Source organism: Haliaeetus albicilla, chromosome 13 (assembly GCF_947461875.1).
Source record: "Haliaeetus albicilla chromosome 13, bHalAlb1.1, whole genome shotgun sequence".
NCBI lineage: Eukaryota > Metazoa > Chordata > Aves > Accipitriformes > Accipitridae > Haliaeetus > Haliaeetus albicilla.
The window spans coordinates 41,926,767-41,949,248 of NC_091495.1; the positions used below are offsets into that span (position 1 = coordinate 41,926,767).

Consider the following 22,482-nt stretch of genomic DNA (forward strand, 5'->3'; position numbering starts at 1 on the left):
TTTCTTGCTGCAGTGGTGAAATTTCAGAGAACCCACCTCTTACCGAAGGTCCCCCCAAACCCACCACCTGCCTTTCACCCCTCTTTTCATCTAGTTTTGCCTTTGCCGCCTTTTACCGCTTCTCCTCCCGCTCCCACCAAGCCACCAGTTGCCACCTCCCATCGTTGCAGGCTAATTAACCGGTTGCAACATGGTCTCACAAAAGAAACATTTATTTATGAAAATCCATTTTGACAAACCCAACGATCAGAGAGAGACCATTTTGGGGAGGAGGGTTGGACTTTTTCTCTGTAGAGATGCTGCTATGGGAAGAACTTCACGCAAAGCTCCTATCAGCTGCCACACACACCAAATACCAAACCCCAGATGTACGTTGTAGCCCATCTTGTCCCCTCACTCCCCTCCTGGCCCCGACTGTATCGTATTGCACAGAATCAGGAGCCTTTTATGTCTGGGATGGAAAGTTTAAGAGCAGAGACGCCCGAGAGTCATCTCTCATCCTCAGCTGCTCTTGGGACTCACTGTCCCATCTCCAGGGGGCTGCAACTGCTTACCATTATTTTAATGGTAAGCAAAAGCTAGGAGCTCTTGGGCTGGGCACTTTGGTTGTGTGATCTCACAGGAGGGCTCTGACTAGGACACAGTAAGCTGGAAAAAAACCCCAAAGCACCCATGAGCCCTATGGAAATACACAGCAAATAGCAGATACTCCTATCCGAGGTCACTACCCTTTGGCAGATGCGGTGTGTTCGGCTGGGCCAAGCAGTGACTGCATCCCTCGAGGGACAGCAGAATAAAAATAATAATAATAAAGATAAGTGGTAGGCAGGCAGCTCTTTGCATGTCTATCAGCAATCCCATTACAAGCACTACAAAAAACAGGGATTGGTACAGGCTGCTTTGCTTTGACTTCCACATTCGCAAAGCTGCCTGATTTTTCTGGCAAGCAGGATCTTGCTTGGTTTCTGCTGTTTTTTGTTTTGAGCTGGTGGGAGATAAATGGTCACACGTGAAACGGTGTGTAAATGTTGTATTTTGGAGCAATTGAGCAGACCTTGAGGTGTGTACGGAGACAGGGATTTGCTGTTCCATGCTCCTGCTGGGAGCTATGTGGGAAGAGCAATTTCTGAGTGCCAGGAAGCAATCCTGAGCTTATAATCAATCCCTTGGGGGTAAGGAGGTGGCTTTGGGCTGGGATTTGGGTTTCAGAGCTCCCTTCTGCAATGGTTTTGGCTTGGAGTGCATTGTAATTGGGCTTAGGCAGCTCCCCTTAACAATGATGGGAGTTATCTGTGTGCCTCCAAGGAGGAGATGGCAAAGGGATGTGTGCAGACCTGCTGAGTGATTCTCTCCAGATGCTATTATTTTGCATTTCAGAGAGCCAGGAAAGAGACAAAGAAACTGTCTCGCTTTGCAATTGACTTTCTAATCAGAGATCTGCAAGCGAACTAGGGAAGCAGGCTTAATAAACCAGAAAAAGCCTCTGTATTACAGCTGACCTGTTTGAAAGGAGAGCTGGAAATAGTGCAGAGGCTGGACTGACCATATGGTTAGATGTCCCATCCCCAAGCCTGGGCAGGGGTGTCTTGTTTTAGGCTTTTTAGTCTTCAAAAGAAGACTTCTCTGTGGCTTTTGCATGCACAGAGCATCCCAAGGTTGGTGAAACCAGCTGATGTTGCCTGATGCACGTCATGTGTGTGGACACAGACCTGACCCAAACAGCCCATCTCGCGGGTTGGCCTAGATCCTAAATGTGAAAAGAGCCTCATCCCTGTTCCTGCTTCCACCGATAACATAACTTGCCACTTGGAGGGCAGAAAGGAAAACATGGGTCTGGGCGTGTTGTACCCATTTACACAGAACATTTTGGTTTTCCTGCATTGGTCTCCATCTGTTGAATGATCCCTTGACACGTTCCCATCAGCTTGGGTGTCCCAGGCAGGCTCTGCTGTGGTCGTTGGCACTATTTATAATGGGTGGGAATTTTTCCCACTTTGTTTCAAGAGAGAGTTTTCTACAAGATGCACAAGAAGCTTTTTAGGCTGTAAACTGTCAGCTTGAATTGAAGTCTCTATGCACGCCCTTGGGGTTATCCCATGTTTCAAGCTGAGGGTTGCTTGTGAGAAGACAGTTGTTTCTCTGCACATCTCATGATCACAGCATCCTTGGGGCATAAAACATGAAGTGCATAAAACATGGAGGACAAAAGGGCAGCATGGTTATATATATGTACACACACACACACACATTTTTTCTTTTTTTTTTTTTTTTTTTTGCTAATGCTGACTTCTATAGGCTCACAACCTGACACAACTCTTGTGCATGGGGTGTATGGAACAGATCTCTGCTTGTCTTATTCGGCTCTCTGGACCGTTTTGAGATATTTGGTTTCATGTTGATTTTGAATTTGGGTTGGCAGCTGGGAGTAAATCAGAATTTGGCTCTGGTTTGTAGCACCTTCTCGTGTATTGGCAGCACAGCTCCTGTGGAGTTGGTGGGAAAAGTTTCGAAGTCCAACCCTTGCATTAAAACCCTTGGCATTGCCCATCCCTTTGATTGCTGCTGCCTAGGGCTGGTGGTTTTTTGCAAAACCAAATCCCCAGGCAGGCTTGTGCCATTCCCCCTTCTCCACGCCGCAGGGTTGCAGGAGGCAGCGGCAAGGGAATATGTCTTAAGGCGACAAGAATGGTGGGAAGTGGAAGTTTAAGTGGGGAAAAAACAGCGTATTCCAGTGTGTGCACGAAGCACATGGCAGTTTGTAACATCACATAGTCGCAGCAGTTGAGAAAAGCATGGAAGTGGCTAGAAGAGCTGCTCCTCACTGATGTCACTTGGCAGGATTTTGGGTAAAAATGAAGATGATCATTCTTGTCAATCCGGTTTTGCAGCCATTTTGTTGTTCTTGGATCCATCTATTTGCCCATTCGCTTAAATTCCGCTGGAGTCATTGCTTAAATATATGTATTTTTATCTCCAAGATCCATTGTGGCAGGGGATTTATTAATGACTGGATCTTCCAACAGCCAGTTGGGAGGCTGAAGAGTTGAAAAGCTCCAAAAGTAATCTCTGCTTTACTTCCAGAAATTGTTGTGTGCTCAGCAGGGTCTGATCTTCAGCTGCTTTAAAACGAATGAGCAGTTTCCTTGCCCTGTGCGAATCTATCATGCACCTCTCCAGCATTTCTATCGTGCAGTGGAATCCATTTTAGGAGTCTGGTTTCTACACCAAAAGTGAGAGATTGGACCAGCAGCAAGGAGCAGTCGATACAACTGCCCCCAAATTGCCCCCAAACTTGTGGGTTTGTTCCCAACAAGCCAATTTTGTCCACTTCTCATTTTATTTACTTTTTTTTCTCCTTTTGAGTGTATGTTTGTACATTTGCTGACCAAAGGAGCCCTTGGTATGAACAGCTCCAGTGAAAATTATCCATCATAACAGGACTAAAATATTAGATATATCCATGTACACATCATAAACTTAATGTTTTCTGCAAAAGACGGGGGATGAAAAGAAAAAAGTTTCCCTGGTTAAAACAAAATCCAGAAAGTGGAAGTGAATCATTTCAACCCTCCTCCAAGTAAAAAATGTCTGCAAAATTCTTGTCTCCCTTCAAACCTTGTATGCTGGGAAAAAGTTGTGTTACTGATGGAATCGTACCAGGCCCCTTTCTGTGCAGCTCTAGACATTTCCAGGTTATGAAAAACATTTCAGTATAGTCAGTCTCTTTTTCTCCAGACCTCCACAGGCGTCCAAAATCTATCCAAGAGACATCACCTTGGGTCTTTGAGGAAATCACAGTGATTGCTTTTGGCACATATGGTTGATTAACAGCGACCAAAGTCTGGCTTAGTTCAGAAATCCTTCTTGAGACCCCTGTTTCAATGAGCTGTGGTGTGGAGTGGCAACAGAAGACCCATTGTGCAGAGGGATGCGGGTGCTGGAGATGAGTTGAGACAGTGCAGAAATGCCTGGATCTAAGTTGAAGCATTGAGTGGCCAGTGGTGCCCCATGGATTTGTGGGCTCCTGAAGTTGAAAACAGCATTTTTTTTCTGGATTTTTTTAATTGAATACCCCTCTGGATATTCAACCAAGAGCAACACGGAGAAGGAAGTTCAAGGAGGAGGAAAGTGCAAGACTCGTTCATTTTCCTGTGGGGTGGGATGCACTGGGAGATCCCCACTGCCTTGCAGAGAGCAGGGAAGCACCTGCCAATGTACTTATGGTTCAGGAGAAAACCCCGGCTCTGTCCCATTTCTGCATCCTATCCACCTGCCCGGCACATGTTGGGTTGGCCAGGCAGCGAGCAAGGTGGGGGCCAGCCAAACCTCCCTTGTGTTCGGACACGAGCCACAGTGGAGCACATGAAACTAATCCAAAGCTTTTGCTCTCGGGCTCGCCCAAGGATGGTGAGTGAGCAGCACAGCAAGAGACAGTAAAACAGCAGGGAAAAAAGCCGGCACATCAGAAACCAGGGCGATGACGCTGGGTGGATTGAGCGCCGGAGCATCCCAGTGAGGGAGAGGGGATGGTGGCACCCTTGTGAGCGGCCGACGGAGCTGGGGAGCTGCTTAGGTGAGCGTGTTGGAGTAGAAGCTGAAGCTTTCAGAGACTGTTTTGGAGTCACTGCGGGAGGACCCGTTGGAGGTCATGTCTACGGAGAGACGCTTGGCCTTGCTGCTCTCCTCCAGCTCCTCTTCGGCCGCGCCAACTGCCGAGGACATGGTGGTCTCTATCCGGCTGACCTTGTACATGCTGCTCTGTGTCTGCAGGTACCTGGCTGACTTCATTTCCAGGCCCTCGTATTCACCGGCGCTGACGAAGGGGCACCACCGAAAGGCGTGTTTGAACCCCACACGAAACCTGGAGGGACAGAAGATGTGGGGAAAGGCAGGGGTGAGGGATGTGGAGATGGCAAAAGGACCTTGCTAGGAGTGGGAAGACAGAGCTAAGCACTGCTAAACAATAAAAAAACCCTGCTGCTTTTCACTAAGGGGATGAAAAACCTCTGATGAATCCCAATTAGGAGTCAGGACTGTTTTGATACCTGCCCTCAAATCCCACAGGGGCTTCAGGAGAGCCTTATTTAGGTGAGTATTATATCGTCCCTGCATCTGCTGGAAGCAGCCCCTGGCAGAAGATGGGACAGAACCGTCCTGGAAAAACTCTCCATCCATACTCTCCTTCCTCAGACCCCTCTGTATCTCCCCCTCCTCCGCTCCCTGTTGCACCAAGATGCTGCCGAAAGTCACTTGAAACCCACCTGTCATTGAGGCAGCAGTAGATGATGGGGTTGTACATGGTGGAACTCATGGCCAGCCACATGACAGCCAGGTAGACCTGCTGAATGAACTTCTGCAGGTACCACTCGGGGTTGAAATACTGCAGGGTGAAGTAGATATGGTAGGGCAGCCAGCACAGCGCGAATGTGCATACCACGATGATCATCATCTTCACTACCTGTGAGGACAAGAGAGGGCAGGGAAGCTAAGTCATCCGTCGGACACCTGTGGACCTTGGAGACCTTGCCAACTGGGAACACATGGTTGACATCTTGGTTAAACCATCCACACTCACGGAGGACACACATCTGCTCCATTAGCAACATCCATGCAATAAGTCCTGACCTGTTTCCACCCCTAATGAAGTATTTTTGGCTGTGGTTAGTTGGGATCGGGCGTGAATTATGGCTCCTACTGTGCTCAGAGGTCCTTACCTTCCGCTTAGCTGAGACCTGCTCATGGTAGCGGTCGGAGGAGTCGCCGGGTATCTCGCTTGCCCAGAGGGTGATACCAACCACAGTGTAGGCACATCCTATCACCAGAAGCGGCAAGAAGTAGATGAGGATGGTCATGCAGAAGTGATACCTAGAAAAAATGATCGTCATTGAGTGTTTCCTCTACCTGTTCAGTCTTTTTCTTGCAAACTGACCTTGAAGGCTAAGTGCTTTACAGGGGCAAAGAGAATTTGGCACAATTCCTGCAGACATGTTGCCTGCAGAGCTCGGACTGGGAAGGACTCCCTACTTTCACCCCAATCTTTTCCAAGCCTCTTCTGCCAGCCTTTGGCATCCTAGCACCCTCGTGGCATAGGATGTAGAGGCCAGTGAAGAACTTGAGTTACCTTCATAAGGCAAGGATGTTTTAGCTGGAGTGGCTCTACTCTCACTTCTACCCTATTTACACCCCAGATTATGCTAGAGATGAATGCTTGCTCTTATCACACCTTTTATCTGGCAGTCCTGCAGGAGCAAATGTGGGTTTTTTGACATATAAAGGATGGGAATATTAAGCTGAAGAAATAAAGGCTTTCCGTCCAGGCCAAACACTGGGTCTTGGATGCAGCTTGCCTAAATCCTGGTCCACCATCGGTTTTGCTGGGCTCAGGTGGCACAAGCGTAACCCCAGTCCCCAAAACCACAGCCTAAACCCTTTTCATGGAGGTTTATTAAAACTTTTCTGTGAGTTCAGTGGCCAGGTCAGTTCTCCAGGCTTGCGGGAGGGGCAGGAACTTGTGTTTGTTTATAATGGGTATAAATATGTCCAAAATCAAACGAGAGAGTCTGGATCAAACTGATAGCTCAGGCTTGAGACTGTTTTGTCATGAAGTCTGTGGAGCCGTGGCAGGTTGCAATAGCCACTGGGATTGCAGTGGGTTCAGTGAAGGATTTGTGTTGAACAGTAGCTGGTTTAAAAAGGAAAAAAATAATACTGTTTTTAACAAACAGGATGGGGACAGACGGTTTGACCTTGCAGGTTCCTTCCTACCATCAGAGCTTGCAAAAACCTCTCTCTCCTGCAGAAAGATGAGCAATAGTGGTATAGAAATGCAGCTGGCTTGCAGAGTGCTGGCTTGAAAAGCATTATGTGTGCCACCAGGTCTAGAGGTAATTTTCTTTCAACCGCTTTAGGGTCTTTGCATGCATTTTTGGGGTGCGTTTCTGATTGAATGCAAGGTGCTACATCTGTTCAAGGTGGTTCAGGCCATGTAGCCACACTCCGCTCTTGCACTCACTCGTCCTCCCAGGAGCTTCAGTTGAATAATACCTCCAAAGTGTAACGAATGGGTCAGGCTCATGCCTGGTGCAACTCCCGCAGGGAATGGGGTTGGCCCCAGACCTGTGCTGCCACGCCATCTCCTCCTTGTTTTGTACCTGCAATCTCATTTGGCCTCCTCTTTGCCCAGCGCTAATCACATTTCAGCTGGATTTTGTAGGGCTGTTTTCTATTTTGCTAATTAAAGAGGCGTCTCTGTGGCTCTGCGATGAAGATTTTGTTGCGGTTCCCATGTAATGCAGGGTCTTAAACTAGCTGCAAACAGCTGAGAGCGATGCAGAAATGCCCCAGAGGAGCTATTAGATAATGTAAGCAAGACGGATCCTTATTTTCAGAGCTGCCTGCACATGGTAGGGGCGGGGATTTCCAAAGAGCCCTGACGTATTGTTTTTGGACCCTGGGCACTGAAAACCGGTCTCCATTTGAAACCATCCGTATGTTATTCTGTCTACAAGAATTGCAGGATCAGAGCATTTAGTGAAGCCTAGGTTTTGTAATTTTAAGGTGTTTGGTGTGGGGATTTAGGGTCTTGTGTAGGATGGAGGAGCCTGTAGGAGTTACAGGGCAGTGGTGTTGGAGGACGGGGCTGCCATTTCCTTTTGCCTTGCAAAGCCCAGACGGTCACCGCGGGCTGTTATCTGCCAGAGAAGCTGGCGAGTGGAGCAGCTTTTCCCTTTCCCTTAACAAACTGAAATGGGAGCTAATGAAATTGGGATAGATCAGACATCTATTTTGAAACCAAAAGCGGGAGAGGGAATCAGTGGTTAGCGGTGGTGAGCAGCCGCTGAATCGAATCGAGCTGAATTGCCGGCTCTTGTTGCAGAGCATCTCGCCTGTGCCAAGGTCTTCGTCCGCTTCCCCCCATACGAGCTGGCTGAGCAGGGGCACATTTTCCTGGTGAAAAAAAACTCACGTGCACGTCCTGGTCTCTGATACCCTCTGCATGCCGGGATTGTGCTTTCTGGGCTCCATTTGCCAAGAGAAAGAACCCCCTGGTGTTGGGAGATGTCCCCTATTTTCACTATGAACTGAAAAAATAATATTATTTTTCATCATGGCATTGCAAACAAGCCAGCTGCTGCCAGCGCCTTCCTTAAATAACTGCCCCGAGGCCATGTGAGCAGGGGAGGGTGTTTGACAGTGGCCCAACCACCTGTCCCTGCAAAGTTATTTTGGGGCAGTAAAATAACATCTCGGGCTCTGTGCTGTGCAAGTGAGTTCACGTGGTTTGGAGAGACGCTACTGAGCCGCAAGTTATTTTCAATCCCCACCAAATTATTTGGGTTTTGGCTATTTAAAAGCTTCTGTTTAGCATCTGCTTTCCTGGCTGCCCTCATCTGTCTGCAGAGCCCCTGGCTCACCGAAGAGCATGGGATGCTCAGGCTTTGAAGCGGCGCCCGGCTTCCAGCAGCAAATCATTCATAGGTTAATGGTGGCATTTTTCTCTTGAATTAGCTATTTGAAAAAGTGACGGCCCTGGTGTACAGCCGAACGGCAAACGATCTGCTGAAGTCAGGCCCTCAGCTCGCGCTGGTTGCTGCTTCAGTCCGGGGGGGCTCAGCCCCATCCCATCCACGTGGGCTGTCTAAGCCAGCGGCATTTCTTGGTGCTGGCTGTATTTATCATGGTGGCCTAGGATAATTAAGGTTGCAAAACACCTCTGGAGATCAGCTGGGCCAGCCCCAGCTTGGTTCTTGCCATACCTGCCTTGCAATGCAAATAAATTAGATGATAATAAATGATACCGCCCAGCTCTCTGCAACCCGCCGCTCGCTGCTGACTGGCAAACTCATCTCATTTGTCTTGCAGAGAGACCTTTTCCAGGATCAGGTTGGCTTTAAACACCTCCCCATGTGTGTGTGTCCCCTGCTTTGGCTCCAGCACAATTTCACAGCCCTAATTCATTGCTCCATGGGACTGGAGATCACAAATGCCTCCCCCCCCCGCCCCCCCCTTTTTTCCTTAACTCATGACATTTAACTTGCCACATGACTCGCGAACTTCAAAGAGCAAACTATGGAGGACCGCTGTGCTGGCAGACCAGCGGGGTTGCCCGGACCCTTTGGAAATGCCAGATGTAATTAGCTGGCACTTTAACGGGAAGGAAAGAGATTCCTGCTGAGCCATCTTAGCCCAGCGTTTGCCTCCCAGCCTGAGCTGATGCCACAGAGCCTCTTTTTGTAGCTTGGTTTTTAAGCAGTTGAGTGAATTTTGGGGCATTTGGACTCGGTAAATCCCAAACCAGGGTTTTTTTTCTGTTACTGCCTGAACAAGATACCCCCAGTAAAACCCTATTTACCTCTTACAAGAATAACTCTCACCCCAGGAAGCCTTTAGAGATATGGATTACAGGAAAGGTGCTGCAAAAACCAAAGCCATACCTGCATATATGAATAAGCCCCTGGGGGCAATGCAGACCCCATCCCCACAGCCAAAATACCGCATCTTAGTTTTACATGAGTTTCCCTTAAGGATGAGCATCCAAGAAGGGCAGGGAGCATGGCACAGCATGAGGCAATATTTGGACGACGAGCAGTACTAAACTCACCTTAATTAACCTTAATGTGCCCCAAGATGATATAGATGGAGATTTTGCTACTGTCAACTACATAGCACTGGCCCTCACTAGAGTAAGGGGAGAATTTCCCCATCCCGAGGAACTTTGAGCCATTCCCATCCTTCCTCGCTTCCTTTTTTTAGACTTTTTTTTTTGAGCGTTTTTTCTGTACGGTGACTTGTCCCCACTGCCGGCAGAGTTCAACTCACGTTTTTCCGTACACGTTGGTGCTGTGCTCCGGCCACTCCACCAGACACACCAGCCGGCCCGGCAGCTCCTCCATCACCGAGTAGTAACCCTGGGGGAAAGCCAGCAGGAAAGCCAGGAGCCAGATGATGCCGATGACCACCTTGGTGGCGGTGGCCGAGAGCCGGGGTTGCAGCGGGTGGATGATAGCCATGTACCTGCAAGGTGGGAAAAGGAGAAATCAGGGCTGGAAAGCCCCGATGTTGCAGCTTTTGGGGCTGTTTTAGGCCTCCCTTGCATGGGGGTCGTACTTTTGACACCCCCTTAATGCATCCTGGTAGCCCCTCACTCCACACAATGTAAACGGCATCGAATAATCCCTTTATGGAGGACTCCCCAGCCGATGCTCTAATTCTCTTGCAACATCTTACCCTCGAGATTTGAATCCCGTCTGAGACACTCATTGACTTTTAACTGAAAAACAGCTTTGCTAACGCAACCAGCAACCGGCTGCTTCTGCAAAGACCAATTTGTACAAAGCCAGCCGTGATGCTGCCGTCTGGCAGCAGCCGCTTTGGCAGCACCCGGTAGTTTTGCACCCGTGCAAAATCATATCTCTGTGGTAGATCACAGTGCCAAGTGTTACAGGAGGGGAACCAAAAATAAGAGTGCTGGACCAGCGTGGGATAGGTGATCTGAGATACCACCTATATCTGCCTGGCTCGTGGGCTCTTTCCCCAGAACATCAGTCATCATATGTGAGGAAAGCTCCAGTGGCGACAAGGCGGATTGAATTTATCCCTCCACAAATCTAGTTGTGCAAACCTGGCAGCAGCCAGCAGCTCTAGAAGGATTAAGTGAGAACGTCACAAGTTTTTTATTTTATTTCTGCCCCCCGCTCCACATCAAGCTTTGGAAAGAGGAGAAACATTGCATCACTCTGCATGAGTTATCGCCCGAGGCATTTGCAGACTCCTCTATTTCTCCCTTCATCCCTTCTCCTTTCTGAGAATGAAAAGTTTTTCCTTTTAATTTTTTTCCTAGATGGAAAATACTTACTGTGATGCATTTTTGGGTGGTCACTTGCAGGGGCAAAGACACAGGCATGAATATATAAATACACAGGAGGTACTGCTGTCAGCTATTCCTCTGCTCCAGGGTACCAAACCTTATCGCCTTTGTGCAGCTGAAAATCCACCAAATCCACCTGATAATTACCCCTCGAAAATCTCCTCTGGCTGGTTGGTACCTGAAATCGAAGCTGGTTAGAAAGAGCCAAGGCAATGGGTGTTAGTGATGCTCTGGCACAGTGGCTGGCGATGCACCGAGGTCTCCTGGTTTCTGCACCTGCATTTCTCATTCTCCCCTTGTTGGACTGCGATGGGCTTCCTGGGACCCTGCAAGGACTCGTCTCCGTCCTCGTCCTCATCCTTCAAACACCTGGCGTTGGCTGAGCCCCTTGTTGGTGAGTTTGCTGAGCTGGACGAGGTTTGGGTGGGCTTTATCATGGGGTTCCAAGAGGGTTACCCTGGGTTTACACTCCCAATTCAACATGCCTGAGTTTGCTGCTGGTGCTCGACCTGACAGTTCAAGCTCAAGCATGCAAATGGTGGAAAACAAGAGGTTTCCACAAAAGTTGAGCCATTTCTGTTTAAATACTTGCCTGGAGACACATCTGAGGCTGAAACCTCCAGAAAGCAAAGCCAGCGCTTGATTGCAACCAGCCAGAAATTCTTTTACATCTCCGACCTTGTTTCTGCCAGTGCACTTTGGAGGACTTTCCTCATCGGTTTAAAGCACTTTGCATCTGCAGGAGCCCTTGTGGTTGATAAAACCTCCAAATAATTGCCGTAATGATGAACTAAACCCCAACCACATCATCTAGAGACCGTTCCAGCTGCCATTGTCTTGTGGTGGAAACACTGTCTCGTGGTGGAAAGGAGACTGTGAAATTCATCTGATCACGCTGGCATTGCAAGGATGGCATCAGGGAGGCAGGAGGGAGCAAGCTAGCAGCGCTTTGAGGAAAACTGGCCCCAAATCCTATTTTTCAGCAGTGATTCCCAATCCATCGCTCCGGAGAGACCTCCGAAATATTCCCTTAGGGATGCTCTGAGTTCAGCCACCCATCAGGCTTAAAAATGGGAATAATAACAGTTCTCCCAGACAGGGGCTCTGACGGGGAAGAAAAAAAAAATGATAAAAAGGGTCTGGGCTGCTTGGAGGAGCTGGTATTACAGACCATAAAAATGCTGGAGATAGATGGAAATGTACAAACATCCTGAAAATAATTAGACCATTATTTTATATTATGATATCGTATAATTATATAATAATTGTATCACTAAGCAAAAAATTGTCCTAACATTTTAAAAACTACTTCCTTTTTTTATTTTCCTTTTTTTTTTTTTTTTGGTCTTCCTTTGCTTGACAAGAACATTTGATGCAAAATCAAACTGGGGAGAGGGAGGGAGCAGAGAATATGGTTTCGTGGCCACCTTAGCTTGGATGGCAGCTGCCGTCTTGCTTGTATTAGGGTGGAAAAGCATCAGTACAGGGAGCAAAGCAGCTTCTTTTGCCTTCTTCCAGCGCTGGGTCCATCATGCTAAAATAACTCTCATTTCCTTGCAGACCGGTTGGACTTCCCATGTTTCTCTACCCAGTAGGTTTGTGTGCATTGCTGTCTTTGAATTTTTGGTTTTGGGGTTTTATTTAGGCACCACTGGATCTTTTTCTGCATCCAGAACACAGATCCCAAAAAGCCAGTTTGCTTTCTTGCCATTCTGCTCAGTTTTGAGCCAAACCCTCTCCTGTGATGTGTTTCTATGGCAGGGTTTTGGATAACCTAAAATAAAACCTTCCTTCTGAGCAAGCAAATGCAAAGCAGAAAAGCAACCCTGTGCTGCGGTGCCGTATTGCGGGTAGCTCCAGGTTGTCTTCTCCCTTCCACGTCGGTTCGATTTCCCAGGCGAGGCTGTGGTAGCGGCTGCAGCCAAACCTCCATCAATCACTTCTTAGCAGGGAAGAAAAATGACACGTCCATCACGACTTTGCCTTTCAGCAAAAAAACCTTGCCCATCAATTTATTTTTTATTAATACCAACAAGTTTGCATTCAAATGGAAATGCAGAGCGCAGGCACGGAATGCAGCTGCAACACCCCGGTGTGTCTGCAAGGTGCTGGCAGGCGTTTGGCCCTGTGTGTAGTTTTGCAGTGCTGGGCACAAAAGGCATCGATCAGAGCTTAAGTGCTGGGAAGCCGCTGCCCTCCTTGGCTTGGCCACGTAGGTCCCAGCCACGCCAGCAAGAAGTGTGCTCTTGAAAACAAGGCTAATGAGTTTATTAGCTCATATTTCTCCTCGCAAAGTGCCTCTGTGGCCCCAATCCTCCCATCTCCCTAAGATGCTGTATCCTATTAGAGAGATTTATTTTTTTTTCTCTGCCGTCCAAGAGCGCAGTTTTCCTGTCCATAAAAAAATGGGGTGTTGCGGTTTGCTGGGGATGGTCATTCCTGGGAGGTGAGGGAGAGGAGCACGTCCCCATGGAGCATCCTGCCCTCGCTGCTGTGGTGGGTGACAAACCACCGTGGGGTCTTCAAGTCCTAATTTGTCACAGGGAGTTGGGTCTTGGTTGAGAATTTAAGGACAGATTTCCTGCATTAGGGAAAGGTTTTGTTCCCCGTGCAGGCGGTGCATGGGGGTAGTACCGGGAATGGGGCCATTTGCCTGCAGAAGATGTTGGGTTGGGAAGACTTACTGATACCTGTTACTCAAAATAAAATGATCTGCAGTTGCTCTCCTTGTGGATGGTAGCGCAGCGTTTGAGTGCAAACCATCGTTAAGGTTTGCAAGCTCAGGGCTGCTCAGCTCCTTGCAGGAGAGACCTGATGCCCGTGCAATTGCATTTTCCTTGCACCTTTCCCACCATGTTTAATGTTTTAAATCCACCATGTTTAATGGGCTTGGTACTAAAGCACACAACTTTATGCCAGATGCTATTTCATTATGCTGGTAATGCCATTTGCTGTTGTTTAAATATTTTATTGTGTTTTGGGGCAGTGTTAACATGACAATACAATAGCATTTGAGTACAACTTTGTACCAGGATAGCTCCAAGTGTATCAGTTATTAAATAGATACTGTATTTGAGGCAGCGTAGCCATCTATTAATTGCATCTGGAAATCTGGAGTCTGCCTGGATAACTAATATTACACAATTGTTTCCACCCTCATGGAGATGAGATTAATATAATAGCAAAAATTTATGAAACGTCTTTCATCCTAGAGTTTCCTTATCTGCTTCATTAAGCAATAAGGATACGAGAGATAAGAGATGAGTAACCAAGAGGATGCAGAGTTTGTTCTGTGTGTTTTATTGCACAACAATTTCCTGTCCTGAGCAGAGAGGGGTTTAGTGCAGAGTCAGTGCCAGGGGAGTTTGCAACCAAGTCAGAGCAGACGCTCTGGATCCACATGGGTCAAATGCCTCCACCATGGCTCCAGGTCCCTCCTGCCCAAGAAACGAAAAGCTTCTCCATAGAGAAAAACCTGCCTTTTTGCTTTCTGTGAGGATTGCGTCGCAACAACATGGATGCAAAAATACCATCCCTCGAGCAGGTTTGCATAGCAAAGCTTGGCCTTGTTGCGCTGGCCCCAAATACCTCATATCTGGATGATGGCCGAGGAGGCTAGGCGAGCCCTGCGTGCCTGAAACACGACGCTGGGGACGAAGGCGCTGCGAGCAGCTGTTTCCTCCTATTTATTGCTTTGACATAAAACAGTGATCATCCAAACCGAGGGACGGACAGCGCGCTCCTGCCCTGAGACCTGAGTGATGGTCAACACTCGGCAAAGCACCTTCGTCAAGCAGAAGGCTGCAGGTTTCTCACCGGCATTTCCCCACAGCACTGGTACGGCACAGCATCTTTCCTTTCTGAAAGCAGTGCGGTATTTCCTTCAAGCACAATCGAAAAGGACATGTTACCCGCCGCCAAACAGTGATCTGAGTTACGCCAGCACCTTTGCAACCTCCCCTGCCTTCCTGCACAGCACCTCTTGCATTGCAAACCCCACGGGCACACTCGGTTTTAAAAGCCAAATACAAGCAAAACAGGATCAAACCCCAGTTTGTTGCAGCAGGCTGTTAAGGAGGTGTAGAGCTCCCTCCTGCATTCATTGCGCTTGCCGGCAGCATCGGGGTGGGATGGGAGACGAGGACCCAAAGCACCAGTCAGCCCCACTGAGGGACTACAGATGCTGTTACTCGAGGCACCTATATGACCTTATGAACCAGATAGTCCTGGCACTGGTTTGTAGCTGGACAGTGAAGGGGCAGAACATAAATTACATGAAATATAGGGCTGGTGACCCATAAGACCTGGCACACTTAGTGCATGAGTGGTTCCCACTGGGCCATTGAGGAATTAAGAATAAATTAAGCAAGCCATATAAAATAAACCAAATATCTCACCAGACGCCCTCAAACTCCTACAGTGGCTTGTGCCAGCGCCCAGCTTGCAGATGAGCACTGTGGTCACCCCAAAAGCTTGTCTAAAACCTGAGCCTCCTGCATCTCCCAGCCACCAGACTGTTGCTAATTCATCTTAGTTCTATATTTATTGCCACAGGAATTTTAAGCCCCTTCTTCTTTCCAAAGGAGAGGGGGAAAAAAAGACGTAACTTATTTTTTGACAGGCTGAATTCATATCTAGTGGGTATTGGGGGGGGATTAATTCCAGTTAATACCCATCAGATCAGAGACTACTGCTGGGAGCAGGGCCATAAACCAGCCTTGATGAGTGACACCTTACTAAGGCGTTCCCTTGTCCATCCCCGTCCCCCTGCTTTCTAACCCCAGCTGGGAAATCAATGCTTCGAGCCAGCTCCATGCTGGGTATCCAGCAGCTTTGTAGGGTTTTTGCTGTGTTCAGTGGTGCTTCATTTTTCAGGAATGCAAAAAGTTGCTTCGGTTAGTGCTAGCTGGTGCGTAGGCAATGCTGGCCTTAAACCCCGGGCACCTTTTGCTTCCCCCTTCCTCTTCCATCTTCCAAATTACATCCCAGCAGAGCAAGATTACACAGCACCAGGCGCAGATCAAAGTCCTGCTCCCCAGAAGTCCATTAAGTCAAGAGTAAAAAAAAAAAAAACCCTGGTGCTATATTAGGGTGTAAATGACTAATTAATCTGTCTGTGCGCTGATGTAATTTGTCCTCTCCGGAGGGTTTCTTTCTGCAGTAATCACCTCTCGGGAAAGGCATGGGGTCGCTGAGCTGGCAAATATGTTCCTGATATTCAGCAGGTTCATCCAACCTGGGAGTTCAAGCTTGCAAGCAGTAAATAATTTTCTGAGCCGGTTTTTCTGCTGCAAATAGTATGTGGTTGGGGAGATATTAATAGTTCTTAGCTGCAAACTAGCAATTTTAGATGCTGCTGTGGTGAATGAAGGTTCGCAGATTTGATGTTTCTTCTGCAGCTCCTGCTAGCAAATTGATGGATCTTAAGACACCTAATATAATTTGATAATCCATTTGGAAATAAAAAAGGAAATATGAATAAGATCCCAGTTGGATTGCCCAGCTCTGCATGCTGGTCTGACAGCATTGGTGCTGGTGGAGGTCGGAGAGAAGGCTCTTTTAATGAGGAAAAGCAGCAAGTTGGTCTAGGAGTTGCAGGAGGTTAGTCCCACCTTATGTTGTTTTTATAGCTGCTTTAGAGCAAAGGACACTTTGCAGAAAAAGGGAAATTGCTTTGTATTAAATAGCACAAGTGCTGCACAGTCTGTCTTCACCCTGAGTTCATGGCAGGGCTCTCACCCTTCTCATCAGGATTTGTTCAGTCTGCGGTGTTTTCGGCTTGGGTCACTTAAAGTTTTGAGCTCAGAGATGATTTTTTTTGATTCTGCAAGTAATCTAAGATCTTCACCTTTGGTTGCATTCCCAGTCGTCCATTATCATGGAAACTCATTCCTCCATCAGAAGTTTGCTAACGGTGCAGGTGAGTGGTGGTGCTCAGAGATGAATCCAGGTCCCAAGGAGAGAGAAAACAGCAACAGTGATGCTCCATCCCATGGGCCATAGATATTGCAATTTAGAGATGTCCAGAGTTGGTTTTTTTTTTCCTCTAAGCGTGGCTGCAAATTAGCTTGGACTCACCATGGGCACTGCTGGGCTCTCACTTTTCCTGGAAGATTGTTAAAAAGCAGGATTTTATTTCTATCTCTTTCAAGTGAATTAATTCACAGGGAGAGTTGGAAGCCAGAAAGAGATATGTGATGTGCTCTGGCACTGAAACGCCCGAAAACGAAGGACGTGGCAAATTTTATAGTGCCAAAGCGAGCTGTTTGGCCCCCACTTCTGCAGGATGCTAGGCAGACTTTACCAGCTGCCAGCCTTGACTTCTGAATTTCCTGCTATTGTTGCAGGGTTCAGAATAACACTCGCTAGAGGATTAACTTCTTTTTTTTTTCAGAGCGGTTGTGCCCAGGCTGAAATAGGTCCTGGTGAAAGAGCGGGTGATCTAGCTTCAAGCAAAAGCCTTTTTTTCTTGCACAAACCCATGAGGGGTCCTGCAAAAAAAGCCATTGGGACAATGAAACCCACTTCCCCACTTGTTCTCTCAACGACTCTGTTACGGCTGTGCCGAGCCTTTCCGAGGCGGTTTCGTATCCTCCGGCGAGGATGTTCTGGAAATTGCTTGCAGAAAGCACAAGCGGAGATGATTTAGGGGAGCAATCTGCAGACTGAGGCTCCTCTGAGCCTTCAGATTCCATATCCAACCACTCTGCTAGATGGCTTAATACACTTCGGGAACACAAGGCACATTAAATTCTGCTTTCCTAGTTTTTGATGAAAATCAGAACTGCAGTCATGTTTGATTTCAGATATGTCCTGGCTGTGAATATAACCCATTTTGCTGAGTGTACCTGGCTCTGATGCTCCAAATTCAGGTGCTTGCTTTGCTTGTTCCCACACAGCTTTTTGCTGCTTGCCAGGACAAATTCTTCCCTTTTGGTTCCTGGAACAAGTTCCTGCATTTCACGCATTTAAGTTACTATTGTCAGGTCTCAGACACAGGAAAACAAGAAATTTTCCAGTGCTTGGAGATGTTGCGTGCTGCTTGCCTGGAGGGGCAGAGGATGGGCTTTGCTGCCTTCACCTTCCCAATTTCCACCTGGCTGGAAATTTGGGGCCAAGAAATGTAGCAGGTAGCTCTGTACAGGAGGTGCTTGCACACCGAGGATGCGTTCTTTCAGGTCCTTCTTGGTGGGTGAGGCAAGCCTGCACGCATGGGTTTTGCAGCCCAGTCATGGGAAAACCAAGCCTCTGTTAAGGGTTTGCAGATGCAAAAAGAAAGCTGGAAATGCCAATTCCCCCTCCAAAATTCAGCCCCAGGCTCCCAGACCTGCCTTTGTTATCCATTTTACACATGCTCCTTCAGCTTCCCCTGGCAGATTTGCTTTTCTGGTTATTCCAGGGTGTGGACCGAAGGCAAAACCCCAAACTATTAGAAAAAATAAAAATCATCTTTCTAATTCACCCTAACCTGAAAGGGGCTTTGCCGGCTGATCCCCAACATCCTTGAAATGCAGATACTCCTGAAACAGAGTCAGCAACACCACCAGGTAGGAACAGAGCCACACTGGTAGTATCCTCTTTTTATTTATTATTGCCTTAATTCTCCTCACATCTCCGGTATGAGAGTTTGGCTATGTCTGATTGATTTTGGGGAGAGGGTCTTGTAACTGCTCCAGAGGGAAACAAAACCTGAGCCTGTTTTTAACGACTAGAGACCATCATCCATCTCAAGCTCTGTGTCCCGAGCTGTCAGTGCATGAGTTGTGGCAGCAGTATAATTTCTCGTAGGGAAATATCTGTGCCAGTTTGCACAGCACTTAGACATCAGCTCAAAATGTGCTGGCATACGGCAATGCAAATCTCCCCCCCCCCTTCGCCTGTATCCCCAGCCAAAATGTCTTTTACTCCCTGGGAAGAAGGACCAAAAAGAGGCGTTGCAGAGCCGAGCTGTCTTTGGGAAATATGTTGCGTTGGAAAAATCTGTTGCGCTTGAAACGCCGATACTCAAGAATTGCAAAGCTGTTTGAGAGCCTTGATTTATCTCTAGCACTGGTGTGAAAATGCCATCAAATAAAAGATTTCTTGGAGGGGGAGAGAAGAGAGGGGAGCTGCACACTGGAGGTGCTTGGTGCATAGCTGTTTTGTGTCCCTCGAGCCCTGGCGCATCCTCTGGGGTGACAAAGGCAGCGTCCCCCGTGCCATCGCACCCTGCCGAGTGCTGTCTGAACTTTTGATCACGGCAAAATGCAAGCGGGATCTCGCTCTGCCGGCAGTCCCCAGCCATCCGACAGCACCGGCAGAAACCAGGCAGTGAAAAAACAAAAGCCCAACTAAGCTGTGCTGGATTGAGCTGAATGAGAGAAATCCTTGGCACCTACCTCTCCCCCTTGACCCCCACTGGTAAAATCAAGGTGGGTTTGCTTGGGGTGACACACCAGAACACAACGTGACAACACACCCGCCAAGTCAAGATGCCTTTCCCAAGCCTGAGCTTCTCTCCAAGGCTCCTGGGTTCCCAACCCAGATCAAGAGATACGAAACAGCTCCTGCAGCACAGCCGAGGCATGTCCGACACAGGCATATATTTTATGTCATGAGGTGATGCCATTTTGTGCTAAATATCAAGTTTGCTTTTAAATGAGGAGGTTGGGAAAAGAATGGATGGCTCTGCAGAGGAGCTGGGAAGGGAGAGGACAGTGATGCTACAAATGCACACCCAAGACACGCTACCGACATGCACGGGGGTTACAAAGCCTTTTCTCGAGTTCCTTTTGCAGAGCTGACAAAGGATTCCCAAAGCCACCTGCAACCAGGGTGGGGAGAGGGATTATTTCTAACGTTCTTTTACCAAAACGAGCTTTATTATAATTACAATGTTCTCCCATGACCGAAGTTCAGATGGAGCTGAGCACAGCACCCAGGTGGAGGCAGACCTGGGTGCCAGGGAGGGTTTGGGGTTTGATGCTCAGAACTCACCTGTCCAGGGCGATGGCTGTCATGGAGTAGATGCTGGCAAAGACGGCGGCGATGGGGAAGAAGTTGTGAAACTTGCAGTAGAGCAGCCCGTAGTACCACTCATTGTGGATGGCATAGGTGAAGTTCACCACCGTGTTGAAGGCGGACATGGAGGCTTCGGCAAAAGCCAGGTTCACCAAGAAGTAGTTGGTGACGGTGCGCATCCTCTTGTGAGCCAGGATGATCCACATCACCACCACGTTCCCCACCACCGACACCACCACGATGAGGGCGTAGGCGACAGCCCACAGGGCCACTTGCCACGGGGGCTGCACAAACTGGTTCGTGAAGGACTCATTCAGGGAGCCGTTGAACAGCCACTGGTGCTCCAGCTCCGCTTCCAGCGGCAGAGCGTTATCCATCGCGCCACGATGCAGCCAGACCAGGCACACGGGTGCTTTGGGGCACAGGTCCTTCCTCGTTTAGGGTGCAGCAGGATCAGGGTATGTGGATGCTTTTGGGGTGCAGGTCCCCCCTGGTTAGGGCGCAGCAGGATCAGGGTACGACAAGTTTGGGGGACACAGTTAGTTTGGGGTGCAGCTCCCTCTTGGTTCAGAAAGCAGCCATTTTGGGGTGCACAGCTGGTTCAGGACATAGGTGTCTCCTGCTTGAGGGTGCAGCCACTTTTGGGGAATAGGACCCCTCTGGTTCAGGGTGCAGTTTATTTGGGGTGCTTGGCTGGTTTGGGGTTCAGGTCCCTCCTCTCTCTGGGTGCAGCTGGAGCAGGGTGCCCAGCCATGTCAAGGCACACCACTGGTTTGGGGCACGGGTCCCTCCCAGTTCGAGCACAGCTGGACTGGGATGCACAGCTGGTTCAGGGCACGGGTCCCTCCAGGCTTGGCTGCAGCTGCACCAGGGTGCAGATTCCTCCTGGTTCAGGATCAGAGATGGATGCGGGTCCTTCCCAGTTCACGACCACAACAGGATGCGGGTTTCTCCCGGTTCAGGACTGGAACAGGATGCGGGTCTCTCCCAGTTCAGGGTGCAGGCGGTTCAGGATGCAGATCCCACCCCGTTCAGGACACGAGTGGGATGCACGTTCCTCCCGGTTGAGGACCGGAGCGGGATGCGGGTCCCTCCCGGTTCGGGGTGCAGCCGGATCGGGATGCAGGTTCCTCCCGGTTGAGGACAGGAGCGGGATGCGGGTCCCTCCCCGTTCAGGACTGGAGCGGGATGAGGGATGCGGGATGCGGGTCCCTCTCGGTTGAGGACTGGAGCGGGCTGCGGCTGCGGGTTCCTCCCGGTCGAGGACCGGAGCAGGATGCGGGTCGCTCCCCGTTCAGGACCGGAGCGGGATGAGGGATGCGGGATGCCGGTGCCTCCCTGTTGAGGACCGGAGCGGGCTGCGGGTTCCTGCCGGTTGAGGACCGGTTCGGGCTGCGGGTCCCCTCCCGGTTCGGGATGCCGCCGGACCGGGCTGCGGGTCCCTCCGGGCCCAGGACCGCGGAGGGCTCCGGGGCGCAGCCGGTACCGCGGAGCCGGCTGCGGCGGGCGAGGCGCGACCGGGGCTTTTCTAAGCGGCGCGGGCGGTGCCAGCGAGCGGTGGGCAGAGCCGGCCCGGAGAGCCCTCCCCCGGCCCCCCCGCTCCCCTCTGCCCTGCCCGAGGGGGCTCTGCCGGGTCCCGGAGCTGCAGCCCCCCCCCGGCCTCCCCTCGCCGCTCCCCGCAGCGGAGAGCTGCCCTTCCCAGCGGACAGGAGACCCCGGGATTCCCCGCCCCCCCCCGTTTTCCCCCCTCCTCATCCCCTCTCCAACCTCTCTGCCCTCAAATTCTTCCTGTGCTTTGCATCCTTCTGGGGGGCTGACGGGCGTCTGGGCCAAATGGGCTCTAAAAAGTCACCGGGAGTTTAAAACATGCTGATAATGGTAAAGCTTCTATATATTATATATTATAAAGCTTTCCAATATAACAGCCGTGGCATTTCTCCAACCGGCGTTACGTTGTGCTTGGCAAGTGCTTTGCATCCCCGACGAACAAAGCAAATGTTTGACTTCTCGAAGAAGGAAAAGGTCTTCCCGTTCCGATGCGACCGGCTTCCTACCACTGCAAATAGGACGTTTCATTTTAGTGCCTCTTTGCTCATAAAGCAAACACGGCTCCTGTTGGGCTGGCGAAACCTTCTCCGCTAAAGAATCTTTTCTCCCATGAATAAGCTGTTGGAATCTAATTAAACTGCAAATAGAGATTTGCACCATCCCACAGTCCGGGTTTATAATATCCACCAGACAAAGGTGATTTTACCTTACTCCTCCAGTGCTGTGTTATTGCCAAGTGTGGGCAAAAAAACTAACGACTGTTGTTGCCTGCCAGGAGAGCTGGTTTTGCCTTGGGATGCACCAATGAAGAGGAAAATCACCTTGGAAATCTGAGCGCGTCCCTCCAGTTCGCTAATGGATGCTCCTAAATCGTGTGCTCAGGACGCAGCCTCCCAAATGGGTGGAAGAGGAGCACTGAGCTGGAGGAACCGCTCCCAGGTAAAGCTGCGGCTCCCTGAAAACTGGGAGAAAATCGGATTGGAATTGCACAGCTGAGTATCGTGGAGGGAGGATGCTCGGCTCTTACGCCGGAGCAAGCGCTTAGGGAAACCTGAGGGACTGAAAAT

The 22,482-nt window shown here is 49.4% G+C and overlaps 1 protein-coding gene across 1 annotated transcript; it reads right to left on the reverse strand.

The window, feature by feature from the left end:
* Positions 1-194: 194 nt before the first annotated feature.
* On the reverse strand, positions 195-21,361 carry TACR1 (tachykinin receptor 1). The gene is made up of 5 exons (XM_069801145.1): positions 19,844-21,361; positions 9,820-10,014; positions 5,715-5,865; positions 5,262-5,458; positions 195-4,861 (listed from the first exon to the last, which is right to left on the reverse strand). Exons 1-5 carry the CDS (start codon positions 20,242-20,244, stop codon positions 4,570-4,572), a joined length of 1,236 nt encoding a protein of 411 aa, XP_069657246.1. The 5' UTR covers positions 20,245-21,361; the 3' UTR covers positions 195-4,569.
* Between the last annotated feature and the right edge of the window lie 1,121 nt (positions 21,362-22,482).